Source organism: Aphis gossypii, chromosome 3 (genome assembly GCF_020184175.1).
Source record: "Aphis gossypii isolate Hap1 chromosome 3, ASM2018417v2, whole genome shotgun sequence".
NCBI classification, from domain to species: Eukaryota; Metazoa; Arthropoda; class Insecta; order Hemiptera; family Aphididae; genus Aphis; species Aphis gossypii.
In genome coordinates, this window is record NC_065532.1 from 32,749,011 (window position 1) to 32,765,953 (window position 16,943).

At 26.7% G+C, this 16,943-nt stretch overlaps 1 protein-coding gene across 1 annotated transcript in view; it reads left to right on the forward strand.

Annotated features, from left to right (window-relative positions):
* Positions 1-4,610: 4,610 nt before the first annotated feature.
* LOC114131451 (centaurin-gamma-1A) overlaps positions 4,611-16,943 on the forward strand; it is a 97,650-nt gene continuing 85,317 nt past the window's right edge. The window contains exon 1 of the mRNA XM_027996668.2: positions 4,611-5,180. Coding sequence (XP_027852469.1) covers positions 4,994-5,180 — 187 coding nt within the window. The 5' untranslated portion in view covers positions 4,611-4,993. The remainder of the gene's footprint in view (positions 5,181-16,943) is intronic.

Below are 16,943 nucleotides of genomic sequence, written 5' to 3' on the forward strand. Positions count from 1 at the left end.
GTATTAGATTTTCGAACATTTTACTTACGTTGGTAGGTATAATAAAGTTAAAATAAATAGGTATTCTATAGCAGGAGTTATACTAAGGTTGATCGATCGTAGAAAATCTCCATTTATTTGACACTTTATTGAACCGAAATCACGCGTACCCCAGTGCCGTATTTGAGAGTAGTTGTACTTTCATATGTTTTTTTTATATTTTTTACTATAAAAATACATTACAGTAACCTGACCGTATTTTCATTTTGTTTTTGGTTTTTGTGCCACATCCGGACGTGTGTAATTAAATTCAAACTATTAGTGTGTAAATGATAACTTTATTCTGCCACATCATATCATCGAATTTAAAATCTACTATCTATCCTCCTCTCTATACTTAATCATATATTTTTATTATTAATTTTCGTCCCCGGAAACGATTTAATATATAGGGTTTGTCTTGCGTAACATTTGTGCTGGATTTTGAAACATAGCAGCGTAGAACATTATGTATATTAAATTAAACGAATATACCTATAATAATATACATTGTTAATAACTTTATAAATTAGTTCAATGATTTCTTTTGTTACGATTTAAATAATGTGTGTACGAAGGGTGTTTTAAACGTTACGATAAAATTCTTATATAAACATATTATATTATCATGAGGGTTGATTTATTTGATGATAAGTAATATTAAATTATATGATAATACAATATTTACTCCAGTTTGGTCACACATCAGTTAAAAGTGTTAAGTCTTAATTCTTAAATAAATTATTAATTATGTATTATTATTTAATCTTTGATATTATTAAGCATTTTTAACATTTCAGATGTTTATGCGAATACATTTTATGTACCGTATTATAATATACCATATAATATAATGTAATGTGTAACAATTATGTATTATATTTATCAACATGGTGTTATTTCTGTGAAAAATTGTGTCATCATATGATTATTGTGTGTTATTATATTATTATTAAAATTATTACAATGTTAAAAATTCAAATCGTATTATTTATTTAAAGTTAAAAATATTTTTATCAAACAGCTCCTTTTCAGATGATAGATAGGGACTTGGATAGTATTGTAAATCGTTGTGGTTTGATTATTATTTTTACAGAGTTCAAAACTTAAAATATGTACTTTTATTAGATGTTCCCTATAACACATAAATGTATAAATTATTATTAACTTAGAAATAAATAATACAACTGTACATTTTTTTAGCAAATTAATTTTTAAATGTTTTATGAAAATAATAGAGAAAAAATATAAAGTTAATATCAGAGCTTATAAATTCCGAATCTCTTAATACGAAAAAGGTTATTATTCAAATACGAATTCTTAAAATTTTTTTTAATATTCCTTCATTATTAAAACAACCTTATAGGTCTTTACTTTTTATCAATGTCTTTCCCTTGGGAATGGTAGATTATATCTAGTATATATTGCAACCCCTTTCTCTAAGAAGATAATTTTCACATGTGTGGAGGTTACTCCCAGTGGAGTGGTTCCATCGTGGCAGAGTGGAGTAATCGGAACGAAGGCCGCGAGGCTCTAGCCATGAGAGAGAAACTTTGAAGTAGTATTTTTGGTATTGTGCCAAGTTCGAGCCTATGATTGCGCGCATCATGGCTAGTTGTATGACCATTGCACTACACTACCCAATTTACTTTTCTTTAGAAAATGATTTCACACAGAAAGTTGTAAAAAAAGGTTTAGGGTCAGTAGATCAGATACATTCATTTAAAAACAATGAAAACACTAGCTGTAGTTCATATTTCTGAAAATTACATTTTACATTCTGATCGAAGTGATGAATATACCTATCAATTTTACAATGATGTGTTGTTTTTGTGTGTCTGTGTACAGCATAACAAGTCGAAATAAAAAACCTTTCTAAATGAAAAAAATTATTTTAGTTATATTTTGTTATAATTTAATTAATAGATTTAGTTACTTAAACTTTTTGTCATTACTAATTACATAATAGTATTATACTTGCTATACCACAATGAAAATTTCAAAATATTTATACTAGATTTAAGTTACTTTCCTCATATTCATATTTTATACCACTTACCTTCAGTCAGCAAGTATCTATATTATAAGGTTAAACCTTATATTATTATATTATAATTCACACAAGGTAACTCCTGGACTGAGAGTCAATTGTTTAGCCTATGCACTGCAAACGCCGGGAGTTAAATTATTTGTTTGTTTTTGAAACTTCTAGATTTCGTTTGAAGAACTTTCATTGAATCAAAACTTCTCTGACAGCACTTTTTATTTTAATGTTTCCAAATAGGTATTGACTTTAACTGAGTGATGGTAGTAATTATATTAATTAACGTTAAATAACTTATATTTTGATTAATTAATATTAATAAATCAATAAATCTTTATAATATATTAAAGATATAAAATATAATTTTACTAGTCAATTCGATTAAAATATTTACCTATTACACAATATACTTAGGTACAGTTGGACGAATAAATGATTAAAAACAATAAAACATTTACATCTTGTTAATTGTTTAGAGTTTGATTTCTATATGTAATTATAATATAGTTTTGTATTTTAGCATTTTGTTTTTATCACTACAAAATACAACATATCTATTAGGCATTAAACATAATATTATATTTTTTTTGTTTTCTAATTTTGTTATTATTTTAACTAATATAACAATAACTAATTATTTTTATAAATAATATAAATATGTACAATTGTAATGATTGAATATTATTAATGTAATAGATTTGACTTAAAATAAATAAACTTGCCTAACTAGTAGAAAATAAATTACTTTATTATAGCAATATAGAAAAATATCATGAATAATACATTATAATATTAAATTATAGATTAATAAAGGTGGCCGTATTCGCTCAAAATCGTTTTTTATATCAATTATTTATCATTGAATTTTATAAATTTAACATAATATCAAATACACATACATGTACAATGACTTACTTAATGACGAACACAACTTCTATTTGGCAGATCGATTATCTACTTACTCTTTTTTAAGATTGAAGGGACAATAAAGACATGCGAGGTTCCTGAGTGCGTTCCAAGCAAAAAAGGTCATATTATCTTGTCGTATGCCCAAGTACGTCCTAGTTAATTTAGAGTTACACTGCAGGGTGCACCATGAGGAGGTAAACTAGCTTACACACCAAAAATATTTGATTTGTTACTATTTATTTTATTATAATTAATTTATTAATTCCGCTTATACAATTATAGGTGTGTATTAATTTTTACATAAAATTATTATATTTTTAAATTATTTACTTATTTATTTTTGGTTGAATTTTTAATACAGCGATTTTCACATAATCGAATCTGAATCTATATAGAAATTCGTTCAGTTATGTATATTTGTATGTTATCTTCAATGAATTTAATTTTTAAATAAAATAAATAAATAAATATGAAATATAAGTATTAATGTTTTAATAACACTGTTAGCTGCATACACATCATTACATATTATACTGCGCGTAGTTGTCAAAGACTAATGTAAAATGTTAGTAACGAATGGTAGGTTTATAATAGGTACTAATATATTATATTATCAGCGATAATATTGCTGATACACTTGGGCTATTAAAAAGGTACGATATAATTAGTGGGACGCATTCGGACGTCACCCACAGACATTAATGTAATTTTTTATATAAAGAAAATCAAAATAGTGATACATAACTGCAGAATTGTTAAACAAAATGTATCTAATAAATTATAATAATGGTCATCTGTATTCAAAATTGTCAAAAAAATAAAAATCTAAACATGTGAAATGTTCATTTTTACTTCTAAAAAGTGCTGAATTGAATAGTGAATACGATATCGTGATAATACACGGTCCATTGATATAATATAAATCAATGTATTAAATGTCTTGAATAAATTTCTTTTACATATTTTGTAATTTTTTTTCTTAAATAAGTTGACATATTTATATTCATTTTACTATATTATTCCGAAATATTAGTTAGAATTTTTTGTTTTAAATTTAAAATTTCTATTACATGAAAAATATGATTTTTTTCTATTTAACCCGCTATATAGCTTAATCATTTATTTTTTCAATGGGAGGGATAGAGTTACAGGTTATTTCAAATAATTTATTGTAAAAATATATATAAAAGTATGTAGGTTTTTAATTCATAATATTATCGTATGTTTGAAGTATTTTTAGAAGATTTTTTTTTTGTACAATTGTGTATTTATTTCTTCATTTATATTGTCTATTGAACGAGTCAGAAAGGTGACTTAATTATTTTTCTTTTCATTTTCTGAAAAAAGTGATTTAGAAAGTTAAAATAGGAGAAGGCTAGGAAGAATAATAATGAAATAATGGGAAAGGAAAAGTCGAAAAGGATAAAAATCAACATCAGGTACCTATTACCGGAATGGACATAAAAATTTGAAATAGTGCGGGCGATCAGTCGGAACGATTAGAGCGGCATCTATCTGTATTGTAATCGGTGAACCGGACTTGGTAGCGGCATTGTTTGCGCATGCGCATTGTTCGATATATCTTTTTGTGAAAGAGGGGACAGAGGAAGGAACGCGAAAATGGTAAACACGGATAACAACACGTCTGGCCGAGATAGTGTTTTGTTTATTTGTACGATCGTTTGATTACAATCCGTTGGCTTCATAGCTGTGTGATATCATCGCACGGCGAGAACTGTAGTCATCAGCGGTGGTTTCGCTTATTTACGTTTAATTTTTTGCTAAATAATTAAAACAATATACAATTATTGCTTTCGTCGATCGTCACCGCCCCGTTAAACTCTTTCGATAACGGATACGAGATCCGCGTTTCTCACAGTAACCATATACCGCGCTGTTTCGTTTCTACCTCGGTTTCTACTTTTCGTCGCCTCTTGTTGAAGTGGTATCGTTAAGTGCCAATTCGTTCGTCCGTCTGTTTATGGCTCCAATAAGTGTAATGTGCGCGACGTGACAGAAACAATGAACGGCCGTCCATCGTACTACCATAGCCACTCGCCGTTCTCCAACAATTCGCTTGCCATCTGCAAGGAAATTCAACGGTTCGAGAGCGTTCACCCGTCCATCTACGCTATTTATGATCTCATTGAGCTCATACCTGACCCAATCGTCGCCCAACAGGTCAGGGACCACGTTGTGTGCATTGAAGGTGAGTTGATTTTATTCTATCATTTTCCAGTCTTACGCTATTGTGATAGGTATATGTAACTTGTAGGAAGTAGGATACCATTTTATTGTTCACTTTAAAGCACTATCTGATTGAATGGTGTAATCTACAGCTATGACCGTTTTTCGTTTAATGTTAGAGGTCTACGGTTTGTGTCATTTAAGTAATACCTACCATTCGACAACCAGTAGTGTTCATATCAAGTTCCATGACTACCTATATCATGACTTGTATTTCCGTATAGTTATTTTCTGGCATTGTACTCTTTATTTTGCAGCAGAATTTCTATAAAATATTACTGATTATGCACTTTTAATGTGTTATTTAGGAATGTATTCATGACAATAATCCATTAAACATTGTCATTTACATGGCTTTTATGTCTAGTTGTAACAATGTATAGTCTTAACCGCCTATAAACAGTGTAGTTTACTTGTTATCAGGTTATTTATTTAATTGTATTAGATAATCTGAGCAGTATAGTATAATAATAGTGAAATATATATTATGATTAACCATTTTGATAGTTCATTACAATTTGACAACACTTTTATAAGTGTTCATTAACATTGCTATGATAAATACATTTTTTAAATATCAGACAAACAAAACGGGTGATAGTAAAGAATTCATTAGGATAACTATAATTAATAGTGTCCATTTCTTTGATGTGTTAAAGGTCAACAAATTAAAATGATAATAATTGTGTTTTATTGGTATCTCTATTCTCTCCTTATTAGTCACATAGTTAAAATTATAAAGTAGACTATAAATGCATATTATTATAGTTCATGGATCTTTTTTTTAATAGATTATTTGCCTATTTCTTTAAGTTAAATATGAATGTTATAAAATATAAAAATAAACATAATTCAAATGATTGAATGGGGCTGTAAGTATGTTGGTACCGAGGTTGGTACCTACATGTAACATCAATGGCTGTTTTTTTTATTTCTAACAAAATTTTGTCTGAATTAACACATATTTTATTTTAATGTGTGTATGGATAATTTTACAACTGTTTATAATACCTACATTAAAATAATATATTTTTATGAACACCTCAAATTAAATTATCTCATAATTAATAATAATAATAGCAAAATTAATGTTATCAAATTCTTAATGACTAATGCAATGCCTGGAGTATATATTATTAGTGCTTAAAAATCATATTAAATAAGTATATAATATTTAAATAAACAGTTCATTAGACTGGATTTTTTAAATTTAAATTCGTAAGTAAATCCTTCGTCTTCGTGTGTAACCCACTATCTACGAATTGTTAGTGTTAAAAAATGATAGGTATGTTTACTTATAAAGAAAATAAAACAATTTAACCGAATACTGGTATTCAACTTGAAAACTGTTATTCATGATGTTGGTGATGATAACTGAAGGTGAAGGCTATGAAAAAAAATACGGCTAAAGGTAGGCAATAAAAAGAAAATTTTACTTCCTCACTATTTTAATATTATGATGCGCGATCAATTGACCTAATTTTTATGAATTTTCAATGTCTTCCCTGCTTCTTGTAAAAAAAAAGTAAGTCGGGAAACCGGTTAGATGGCCATCCTCCGTGTTTGGATTCTCAACAAATTACGCACGTAGATACACTATGCCTTAAAGCGTTATTCGCAGGTCGTCGCCGTCTCTAGAAGTCTGAATCCAAACATGAATAGTATCCGTGTATAGAATTAAAAAATGTTTTATGTGCTTTCGATCTAATCCAATAAATCGAGATTTAAAAGCCAGCTTTTGTTAAGACAATATTTTAGTTATGATAATGAAAATTGTGAAAATTTCCTTTATAATGGTCCTGAAAAATAGTATGGCTATGCTTATGAATTTTTTTTTCTTTTTGAATTATTTTCAATATTAGGTACCATTAGGTACACTCTAGTTTTTCACACTATGATGTACCTATGATCTATCTTTCACATCAGGTGGTAAAAGTTATGTGAGAGATGGGTTCAATTTTAGAACTATTGATTTCTTCCATTTGTTCTGCAATATATCTTGTAAGTTATAAGCTTACATTTTTTAAAGGTACATAGATATTTTAAGTAATAACTGCGTACCGATTGCGTCTTAAAAGTCAAATTTATGTCAGATGATGAAGGCTAAATAAAATGTAATCACAACCAGTTAGTAACTTGCAAGTTATTATGATAATCAGTAGGTAATTTACGCTCGTGTATTTTAATAAATTAGAATAGTATTATAATTTATAACCATAATAATAATATGGGTACATCTTTTAGAGTATGACTATATTACGTGTTTGCAGATTGTTGTTTTCGATAAATCAGTAAATTATTGGCTACCTACCTTTCGAATCAAATTCACTTATTTTGTTGTAAAATATTCAATCTTTCTAAACTGATGGTTTAATAATTGTTTTTAATTATACATTTTTAATAATTATTGTAACTTCAACATTTATATGTTAATTATCATATAGTTGGTAATCTTGTTAGTAATTTAGTTATTGATTAATAAAATATTTTTCTATAAATTACCAAAGTATTATAAAATACCTTTTTTTAAGTTTAAAATAAAATAAAAATATGTTTTGAGTATTTATATACATTAATGAAAATTTAAATGTTTACCTACCTATTAATAACAAAAATAATGATTTCAAACTTGCACTTCAAGTATTACTATATTTTTGGATTACATCCATTGATAATTGGCAAACTTGCAATCGCGTATGTTAAAAAACAGCTTATTTCTAAAAGAAATATAGTTTTAATTTTAGATATTATTAAGTGTCTTTAAATATTTTTGAGTTATCTGCCGATGATTTTACAAAAAAATTGTTTTTCATAATAGGTATACAATAAATTATCCATTGAACTAACTTAACTCGTCCAGTTATTTAAAATAGTGCTCTTTAAAAAAAGTCTATTAAAAGTAACCTAATAACAATAGTACGTTATTGATATTCATTCTATTAATATTGGAGTTTTTATAATATTTTTTATAATGTATTAGGAATTTTTATGGACCCTGATTGTAAGGAAAAGTCATAAAAATTGATATTTTTCATTATACACTTGGACATATAGATACGGTATTGTTGAAGTGTTACATTCCAATTAGTACTTCGTAATATATTTCTATATAGTTTCATTAATAACTTTTATGTCAATGTGTATAGGAACAATTAAATTATTATCTTTAATCGATCACAGGCAACAGCGTAATAAATAAGAGATAAACAACTTTCATCACATTAAAACATGTTTTATGATTCTTAATTATCAAAGATTTTATAAAAATATATTAGTGTTAATTTAAATTTACTGTAATCTAGTTTTTGGTGTGCAATGTAGGTACTAACTACACAACACTATTGTTTCGTTATAATATGTCTCATAAAACAGTTTGAAACTTATTATAACCTGGTTAACGATCTCAATGTAATATTATATAGTTACCTACGTATTATTATGTTGTCAACGTAAAAAAAAAAGTATAAAACTAAACTATGCTTGGCTATAAGAACTCTTATCATCAGGCTATTTCATTAAAAATTCGTTCTAGCTATTTCAAGTGTTGATATGTTAGAATATTACATTGTTAGTGTATAACAAAAAAAAAAACATATAGATGTGATCAGAGTTATTGACAGGACACAACTGCATTGTATTTGTTTAATGATCAATAACGTGCTAGTTGTAATCATATTTATATGTACATATGTATATAAAATAAATGACAATACTGTAAACTATCTCTTTTATTTAAAATTATTATTGTTTTCTATCAATAGTATATTATACACATCTATTCCTCACTGGTTTAATGCAATTAAATTATTAAAACACTTTTTCGATGTATGAATTAGTTTTATTACCAACTATAATTTTATGATTAATCATATTATGTTTTCCGTTTTTGTTTTAAAGTATTGTACTTATTTTTTCTTAATTTTCTTAGTAAATTTTAATGTTTTTTTATTACTTTAATTCTAATCATAATATGTAATATTATATAGATATTCGTAGCTTATATTTTATCTCTAAAAGTACTTCAATAAATTACTTAGTTTCTAAATAGATCTAAAAAATATTAATGTAATACCTACCTACTTCTGAATTATAATTGCAAAGAAAATTATGAATATTTTGTTTAAAAATCTTAAATTTTACATCAAACAAATTTGTTTAATTATTATCACATTGAAGTACATTATACTATTGTTATTAATAAACGATGGCAGCAGTAAAGTAGTAATTCGCGCTGTTCGTTCATTGATGTCGGCTTGACGGTAGTGTGGGAGGTTGCTATACTTATAGGTTTATAATAATAGGCGCCTTAACTACAATAATATAGAAGCTATAAAATATTAACTTCTTGGAAATACATTTTGTACCGTCTTAAAATAATAATTGTGTATAGAATATAGATACGTATTATTTTTTACTAAGTATTAATAAATCAAAAAAATATATTTAATAAGAAAACACTAAATATATTTACTCGTATTTATTTTAGTATCTAACTAATTTGTTTGTTTATTTATGTATTTTTAATTTTTAAAAGTAGTATATTAACCCAATAATAAAAACTGCTAAATTGTTTTCTATTAAAAATGAGTCATACAATGTATATTATGTAGCTATAATAAGTTTATGTGTATAGACGTTGTAATTAATATTATAACGTGCAGTGCCGCCCCAAAGTGTGAAAATATTAACGTTGAAACATATTCTTATAGATTTTTCACCATTGCAGTGGGACTATTTTAATTGAATATTATAGTATCAAAGTTTTGATTTCCGACAACATTTGCAGGCTTTCAGTATTGTTTACATTACGCTTACTTGGTCATGCTTAGTATGTGAGTTATGGCGTGGGTACCGTTTGACGTGTGCACATAGGATAATTTATTACCGCAGTATAAATATAATATTATTGCGTAGGCTGTCTTGATATTCATCTAGCATATGGGTAATAACCTATTATGTATTGATGATACTTTATGAATTTTAAAGTTTATCTATATACTTTATCTTTATCTTTTACTAGTACTTAGTAAAAATTAAAAATTGAATAGGTTTATTACTGATAGTCATATTAGAGCTTTTGTTATGCCTTATGAGTATCATGATATTTAGGTTTCAGAATAACACTATGACGTGATTTTATTCAACTGTCCTCACAAAATATTTTTGTTTTGTTTTCGAGCGCTTATGATGAATATTATTATTAATAAAAATAATAATCACAAACACCTGTGACGTAGGGTAAAATTAAATAAATACATTTACTATAATAATTATGTTCGTACTGTTTATTTAGTCTAGTGACTTGAAGACCAATATATTGTTTAATAAAGTATAGGTAATATAATATATTTTGTCTATGAGAAAATATAAAATTATGGATTGAGTTTCGAAGTACTACGTGTAATATAGTTTATTTAAAACATGATAGCATAGTTGTAGTACTCGATTCACATGGCACGTGCAGTTTCAGTGCAAGTTTTTAATCGTTTTCAAAATAAGTATTATACTATACCATGCGGGGCCCACTTTTTCACTTCCGAAAAGTGACACCTGCTGTGGGTATTTATATGTTGGATTATTTTATTTTAGTATATTATTACTTTGCACCTTTTTTTAGTTCTATATCTAATATATATTTACATTCATTATTATGTATTATATATTATTATTTTTATTAGTATGTACTTGTGCATATTCAGTGTAGCAATAAGAAAGCATATAAAACGTTTACACATCTGTGGCGCAGACGGCATATTTGAGTAACAATAGTTTTTATAGAAGGTACCTATACTAATGTAGTGTTAAAAAAAAATAGGATACCGTGTAGTAGTCAGCGACCGTACGCGCGTGTACAATATTGTGTACCTACGTCGCGACCGCAGTGGCTGAAAATTTCGTCGTTTCTCGCGCATCCGTCTGTAGCCTGCTTTACCGTTACGAGTTTACGACCGGTTGAAATAAATAGGTATACACTATATACTATTATATAGTACCTAATGATTTTATGTACGTAATAACGTAGTATAAAATCACCGTGTACTACGAAAAAAAATAATCGTGAGAGGAACCCCACTTGGATGTATAGTTATCGTACTGTGATATACATACCTAAATATTGCAATTTGCAATTATTAGGGTTGGATTTTTATGTGTCTATGCTTTTTTGGTTTATTAGATATATCGGTATTTGCTATGTAACTTTAAATTAATTTCATGATAAATATTTTATAGGTAATTAAACGTTTGTACTTTTGTAGTGAATAATATTTCTTAATTTGACGATTTGATTAGCTCGTGTTATATTGAACACATTTTTAAAATGTGAAATAGCCTATATAGATATGCTTACAAATGATTTGAAACTTGAATCTAGTAGGTAGGCATTATTTTATTAATGAAACTAACAATATATGTATATTTTATTTATTATATTATACACACCGAATCGAAGTCTGTATTTATTTTGTATTAAGTATTAATAATATATTTAATAGATACAGTGGTGTATTTTCGAAAGTTTTCTGGGGGGGTCCACAATTTATACATAATTAAGTAATTTATATAAACTATGATAACTATATACCTATTGCCTTTATCAAACATTATATTTAGCCGTAACTTGGAAATCGTCATCACACAATATCAATTTCTATGTTTATTACTTAACTATACTTCAGGAATACGTATCGGTTTTTTTCCTCTGGGGGGAGGGGTTCAGTACCCCTGGACCACCCCCGTAAATACGCCTCTGAATAGATACTAGATAGGTATTATAGTGGGGCTAGTTAATCAAAATACATGTTTGAAAAGTTTAATAGTTTTAAAATTGTATCTGATATTCTGATCGCATACTTATTTATAAAATTAATAAGCTATTTTACCATCAATCGGGTAGGTATACTGCAGATATTAAATACAATTTATAAACATAATGTTATTATGAAACATATGTGAATAATATGTCTGGAATACTTTAAAAACAGATTACATTTTATTAATATATTATATTATCATTCTGTTAATATAATCGAATTATTAATTTTAAATTTATCGTGTAATATATCGTGTGTTTCCGAGTTCGAGTAATTTATATAATATACTGCGAGTTTCGCTTGATGTGATTCCATAAAATAATTCTTTTATGATTTTAAATTTATACGTATGCTTAAAATAAAGTAAAGAAACTAGCCATTTTTGATTGTACTAGACAATCTTCTAGTTTTATTTTTATACGAATTTTATATTAGTCTGACATTAAAATCCATATTATTCAATGTTATTATAAGTATAATTTTTTAATTATTTAAAATTAAATACACAATAATGTACTATGTACATTATGTTTAATTCTATTATACTCGTATAACAACTATAATCAGTTTTGAATACCATAAAAATGATAAGAATGTTTATAAATTTATAATGATTCAATTATCCGGTACTTTATGGTTCTAATAAAATTTTAACTTAAAATTACTAACGTAAGTTGTGGTTTGGGATATTACATTTTGATTCCTACGGTTTATTCTACAAACTAGTGATCACATTAAGCGGAACTCTCTGTAGTTGTTCCCAGTTTGGTATACATAATAGGTAGGCAAGGCATTATTGCAGTAACATATATTTTATTCTACATTACTATTAATTAATATCGTCTTCACGCGAATATCACATCACGAACGACCGAACAGAGTGTAGCGTACTAGCATGTACGCTATAACTACGTAAGGTGTTTTCCATGATACCATCTAGTCCGTCGCTCTGCGTCCAACGACCCGCGAAGAAAATACCGTGTCACAGTCTATGCGTGTTCAATAAACCGCCTCTAAAATCGCGCTCCTGCTGTTATTGTTGCGGGCACGTTGTTCCATACTGTGTCGTTTATTTGTATCTATTGTTTATTTGTATCTAATATTATATAATTGTAAACGATGATGTATTTTATTTTGTAATCTGTGGTTCATCGTCAGTATTCTAGCGATACTGTATTGCTCTGCGAAAGTCGCGATGTAATTGTTTCGTATTCAATGTTTTATGTACCAGAATTTATGAATGTTAACCGCTTTGCGTTGATTTTAAATTTTTAACTATAAAACTTTGTATAGGTTAGGTTAGGTTAAAACTACTTATTAGATGTTTGCCAAGCACATTTTTATTTCCTTCCGAATTAGCTGATTTTTTGTGCAACTTTCAATTTTGTTATATTATTATGTTGTTATTGATGGAAGCTGGATAAAATACTGGTAACAAGATCTTAGCTGTTTTATTTTATTTTATTATTTTCCATTTTGTTATTGGTTGAGGTGCCTAAAATTACTAGTAACATACTTATCAACATATTAAAAAAGTCTCGTTTCTATAGTAATAGAAAGTTTTGAAACGTTTATCAAAAAGTGCCAAGTATTGGAAATTACAATTTTGCTGTATATGCTGAAGGTTAGATATTAAGTATAGGTATGCCTCATCATTGAGTAGGTCTTTATAATATAAGTGTGTCGAAAAATGTAAACTATGAATAATAAAAGATTATTGATATATTTAATGGAAACGTGTATTATTTATATATATATATATATATATATTTAATATAATATACCTACGTATACATATAACAATGAGCAATATTTGCATTCTATTATATTTTATTTTAGACGTATTAACAGCTTTCATTATTCTTAAAATACTCGTGACCTTGTAATACTTTTAGAGAATTTGTTATTATTACGAATATATCGACTCATTCCAAATAATATCTATACGTAGAGGAAAAATATCGCAAAATATGTATATACCTAGTATGATGTAAATAATTATATTTATGCATAATATATTATAAAGTATTTCTTCTGTCATCGATTTCTGTGAGTAGGTACCTATTTATTAATATAATATGCATTATAGTGTAATATTTAATAGAATTTTGCATTAGGAATGCAAATCTGTATATACACTACATATGTATCCAAACGGCTATGTGTATGAGTGGAGTGAACGCGATGGCAAAAAGAATAAACTTATATAATATTCTGTATAATAATTAATAATATTATTAAATGTAAGTACGTATAAAGTTTAGTATCTCCAAATCGTATCTGTGTTTCAATTGCTTTTCTAATTACATACCGTTTTTCTATTCGATAATCTTTCATACGTTTTCAATTTTAAATATATCCAATTTTTCTCGTAGGATAACATTAAATTTATTCTTAAGAGAGTGCAATAGTAAAAGTGGAGAACCGGCCGTGTATAACACTTCAAAGATGGCCCCACAGTACTCAATATGGCTTATACATTTATATGATATAGCTTATATTATATGGTTTTTTACATTCGGACTTGATAACTATTAATTTAAATATATTGTAAATTACATTTTTATTTCGTCGAATTATTACCATAACAAGATGTTATAAGTAGATACTTTTAAAACCATATGAATATTTGTTAAAAATTATAGAAATATTTTATACCAGCTAGGGATAACTTTCATTAGGTATAATGGTATAATATATAATATCTTATACGTAAATATATTTATCATTCATGTGTAGGTATGTTGCAGTACATTCTAAATACATTCAATGAATATAGCCAATCGAGTAGCCAATATATCCGCATTATGTTGTCTTCCAGTTTGATATCGTGCGGTTTTAACTATAAATAAATGAATGAAGAATAGATATCTATCCCAAATATACTATAAATTTCATCAATTCATTGAATTTTTTTTTTTAGAGCGTTTCCGCTATTTGTTTCTTATAAACATTATTGTTAAATATTTGAATTATTGTGTCTTAAAAATTACTAAAAACAGTGTACCCTATATCTAGCAGATAAGTTTGATACCAATAATAATTTTTAAAAATAAATAATAGCATACAAATATCTTTTACTATGTATATTTTGGATCTCTTCACAAGATAAAACAATGATAAATTGTAAAAGTGTGAAATACAATAACCTGTCAAAATTTATATTTTAAATAGATTCTTTGTGAATGAAAATGTATAGTTTTGTGTAGGTATTTGTTCTATTATATTTTTTCACTACTTATTACATCTTGCAATATTGTTGCACAATAAATAAAAATAATCTAACTAAACTCACTTTAATGTATTATCTATATACATACTTGCAATTTTGTATAAAATTACAAATATAGCTATAGTTAAGTCCTAATCAATGTAAGTTATATCAATACGTGATATGTAGGTAACTTACTTTCACATTATTTATGCTATATATATACACAATTTAATAGGTTTTTAATTATTTAGCTTCTGATTTAAGATATCTTTATAGTTTATATTGCACTAAGTAGTTGAATTGGCATATAAAACGTACTTGATGATAGTCTTGTAATCTTAATTGTCCGTGTCCGCTGCGTATGTGGTTGATGAAAAATAAACTTCTTATACGCGTTTTATAATGTGTGTACCGTATTATTTTTTAATAGTTGTGTTTAATATATTATATTTATATTATTATTCTGTAAATATAGCTGAGTACCAATAATACACGCTTGTCTATTTACTGGGTGTTTGAGTGTTTTACTGTGTTAAGCTTCGTCAATTTTTTTTCTATTTAATATTTTTGGAAATTTTTACTTGATAATATACAGATACACATGTATTAAAATGTATACATTACTTTGGTTTACCCTACCCAAAAATAAAATAAAATTAATATAGTAACTTTAGTAGACATTTTATTTACAATTACATTAATTGTTTTAAAAGTTTAATTTGTATTACCTAAGTATACTTAATTAGTTATGTATATTCAAATAATAGTGGTATAAGTTTTGAAATTTAAACAGGAAGTTGCGTTAGAGGATCATAAATATATAGAAGGTGGATGGTTGAAACACTCTGTATAATAACTAATAAGTATAGTGCACAAATTATAAATCTCTTATTTTTATATATCACTGGTTGGTATTTGCATTTTCTGTGACTTTTTTACATTTCAAACACGGTTGTCTATACAAAAAACCGGATATGTGTACCCGCGTAGGAAGTCGATTATTACAGTAGGCGTGTACATCAGTTAAGTGTGCCTATATTATAAGACGTTATTTACTAAGAGTTATTAAACACTATTATAATTTTAAACAACTTAGTGAGTTATATGTGTAAAGATCTTTTATAACAATATGATCTTGGGATTTCGACGGGTTGCATCGCTTTTGTCGTGTGTTTTAAAATACGCGTACTATTCGTCTTAGCACTTGAACACTTGATGGTTATTATAATTTTACGTGACAAATACGGAAGACACAAAAAATAATAATATAATAGACCTTGACACGTAATTATTGTTGAGTCAAGTCCCTTGCAGTTAAACGCCCACTACATGTTATTCGTTTATATTAAAAAAAAAAAAAAAAAATAGAACGATTTAAGCTCCGAGACAGTGACGTATATGTGTCCAATGCGGATTTATCGTTTGACCTTTTACAAATTGTTGACTTAGCGTCTTATAGCAGAACGAAAGTTATACAGGGTAGTTACATGCATTATTTTATAGATGTTTTTTCCACTAATTTTTTTTTTTTTGATAGCATTTTTGCACTTAGTATTGCACTGAATATTTATGAATACAAATTATTGTTTTTATATCTCGATTTATATTAAAAGTTCATAACTTTATCTATTTAAATGATTCAAATAACATATATTTCAAACATTTTTTATAAACAACTCGATTGTTTTCACGAAAATAA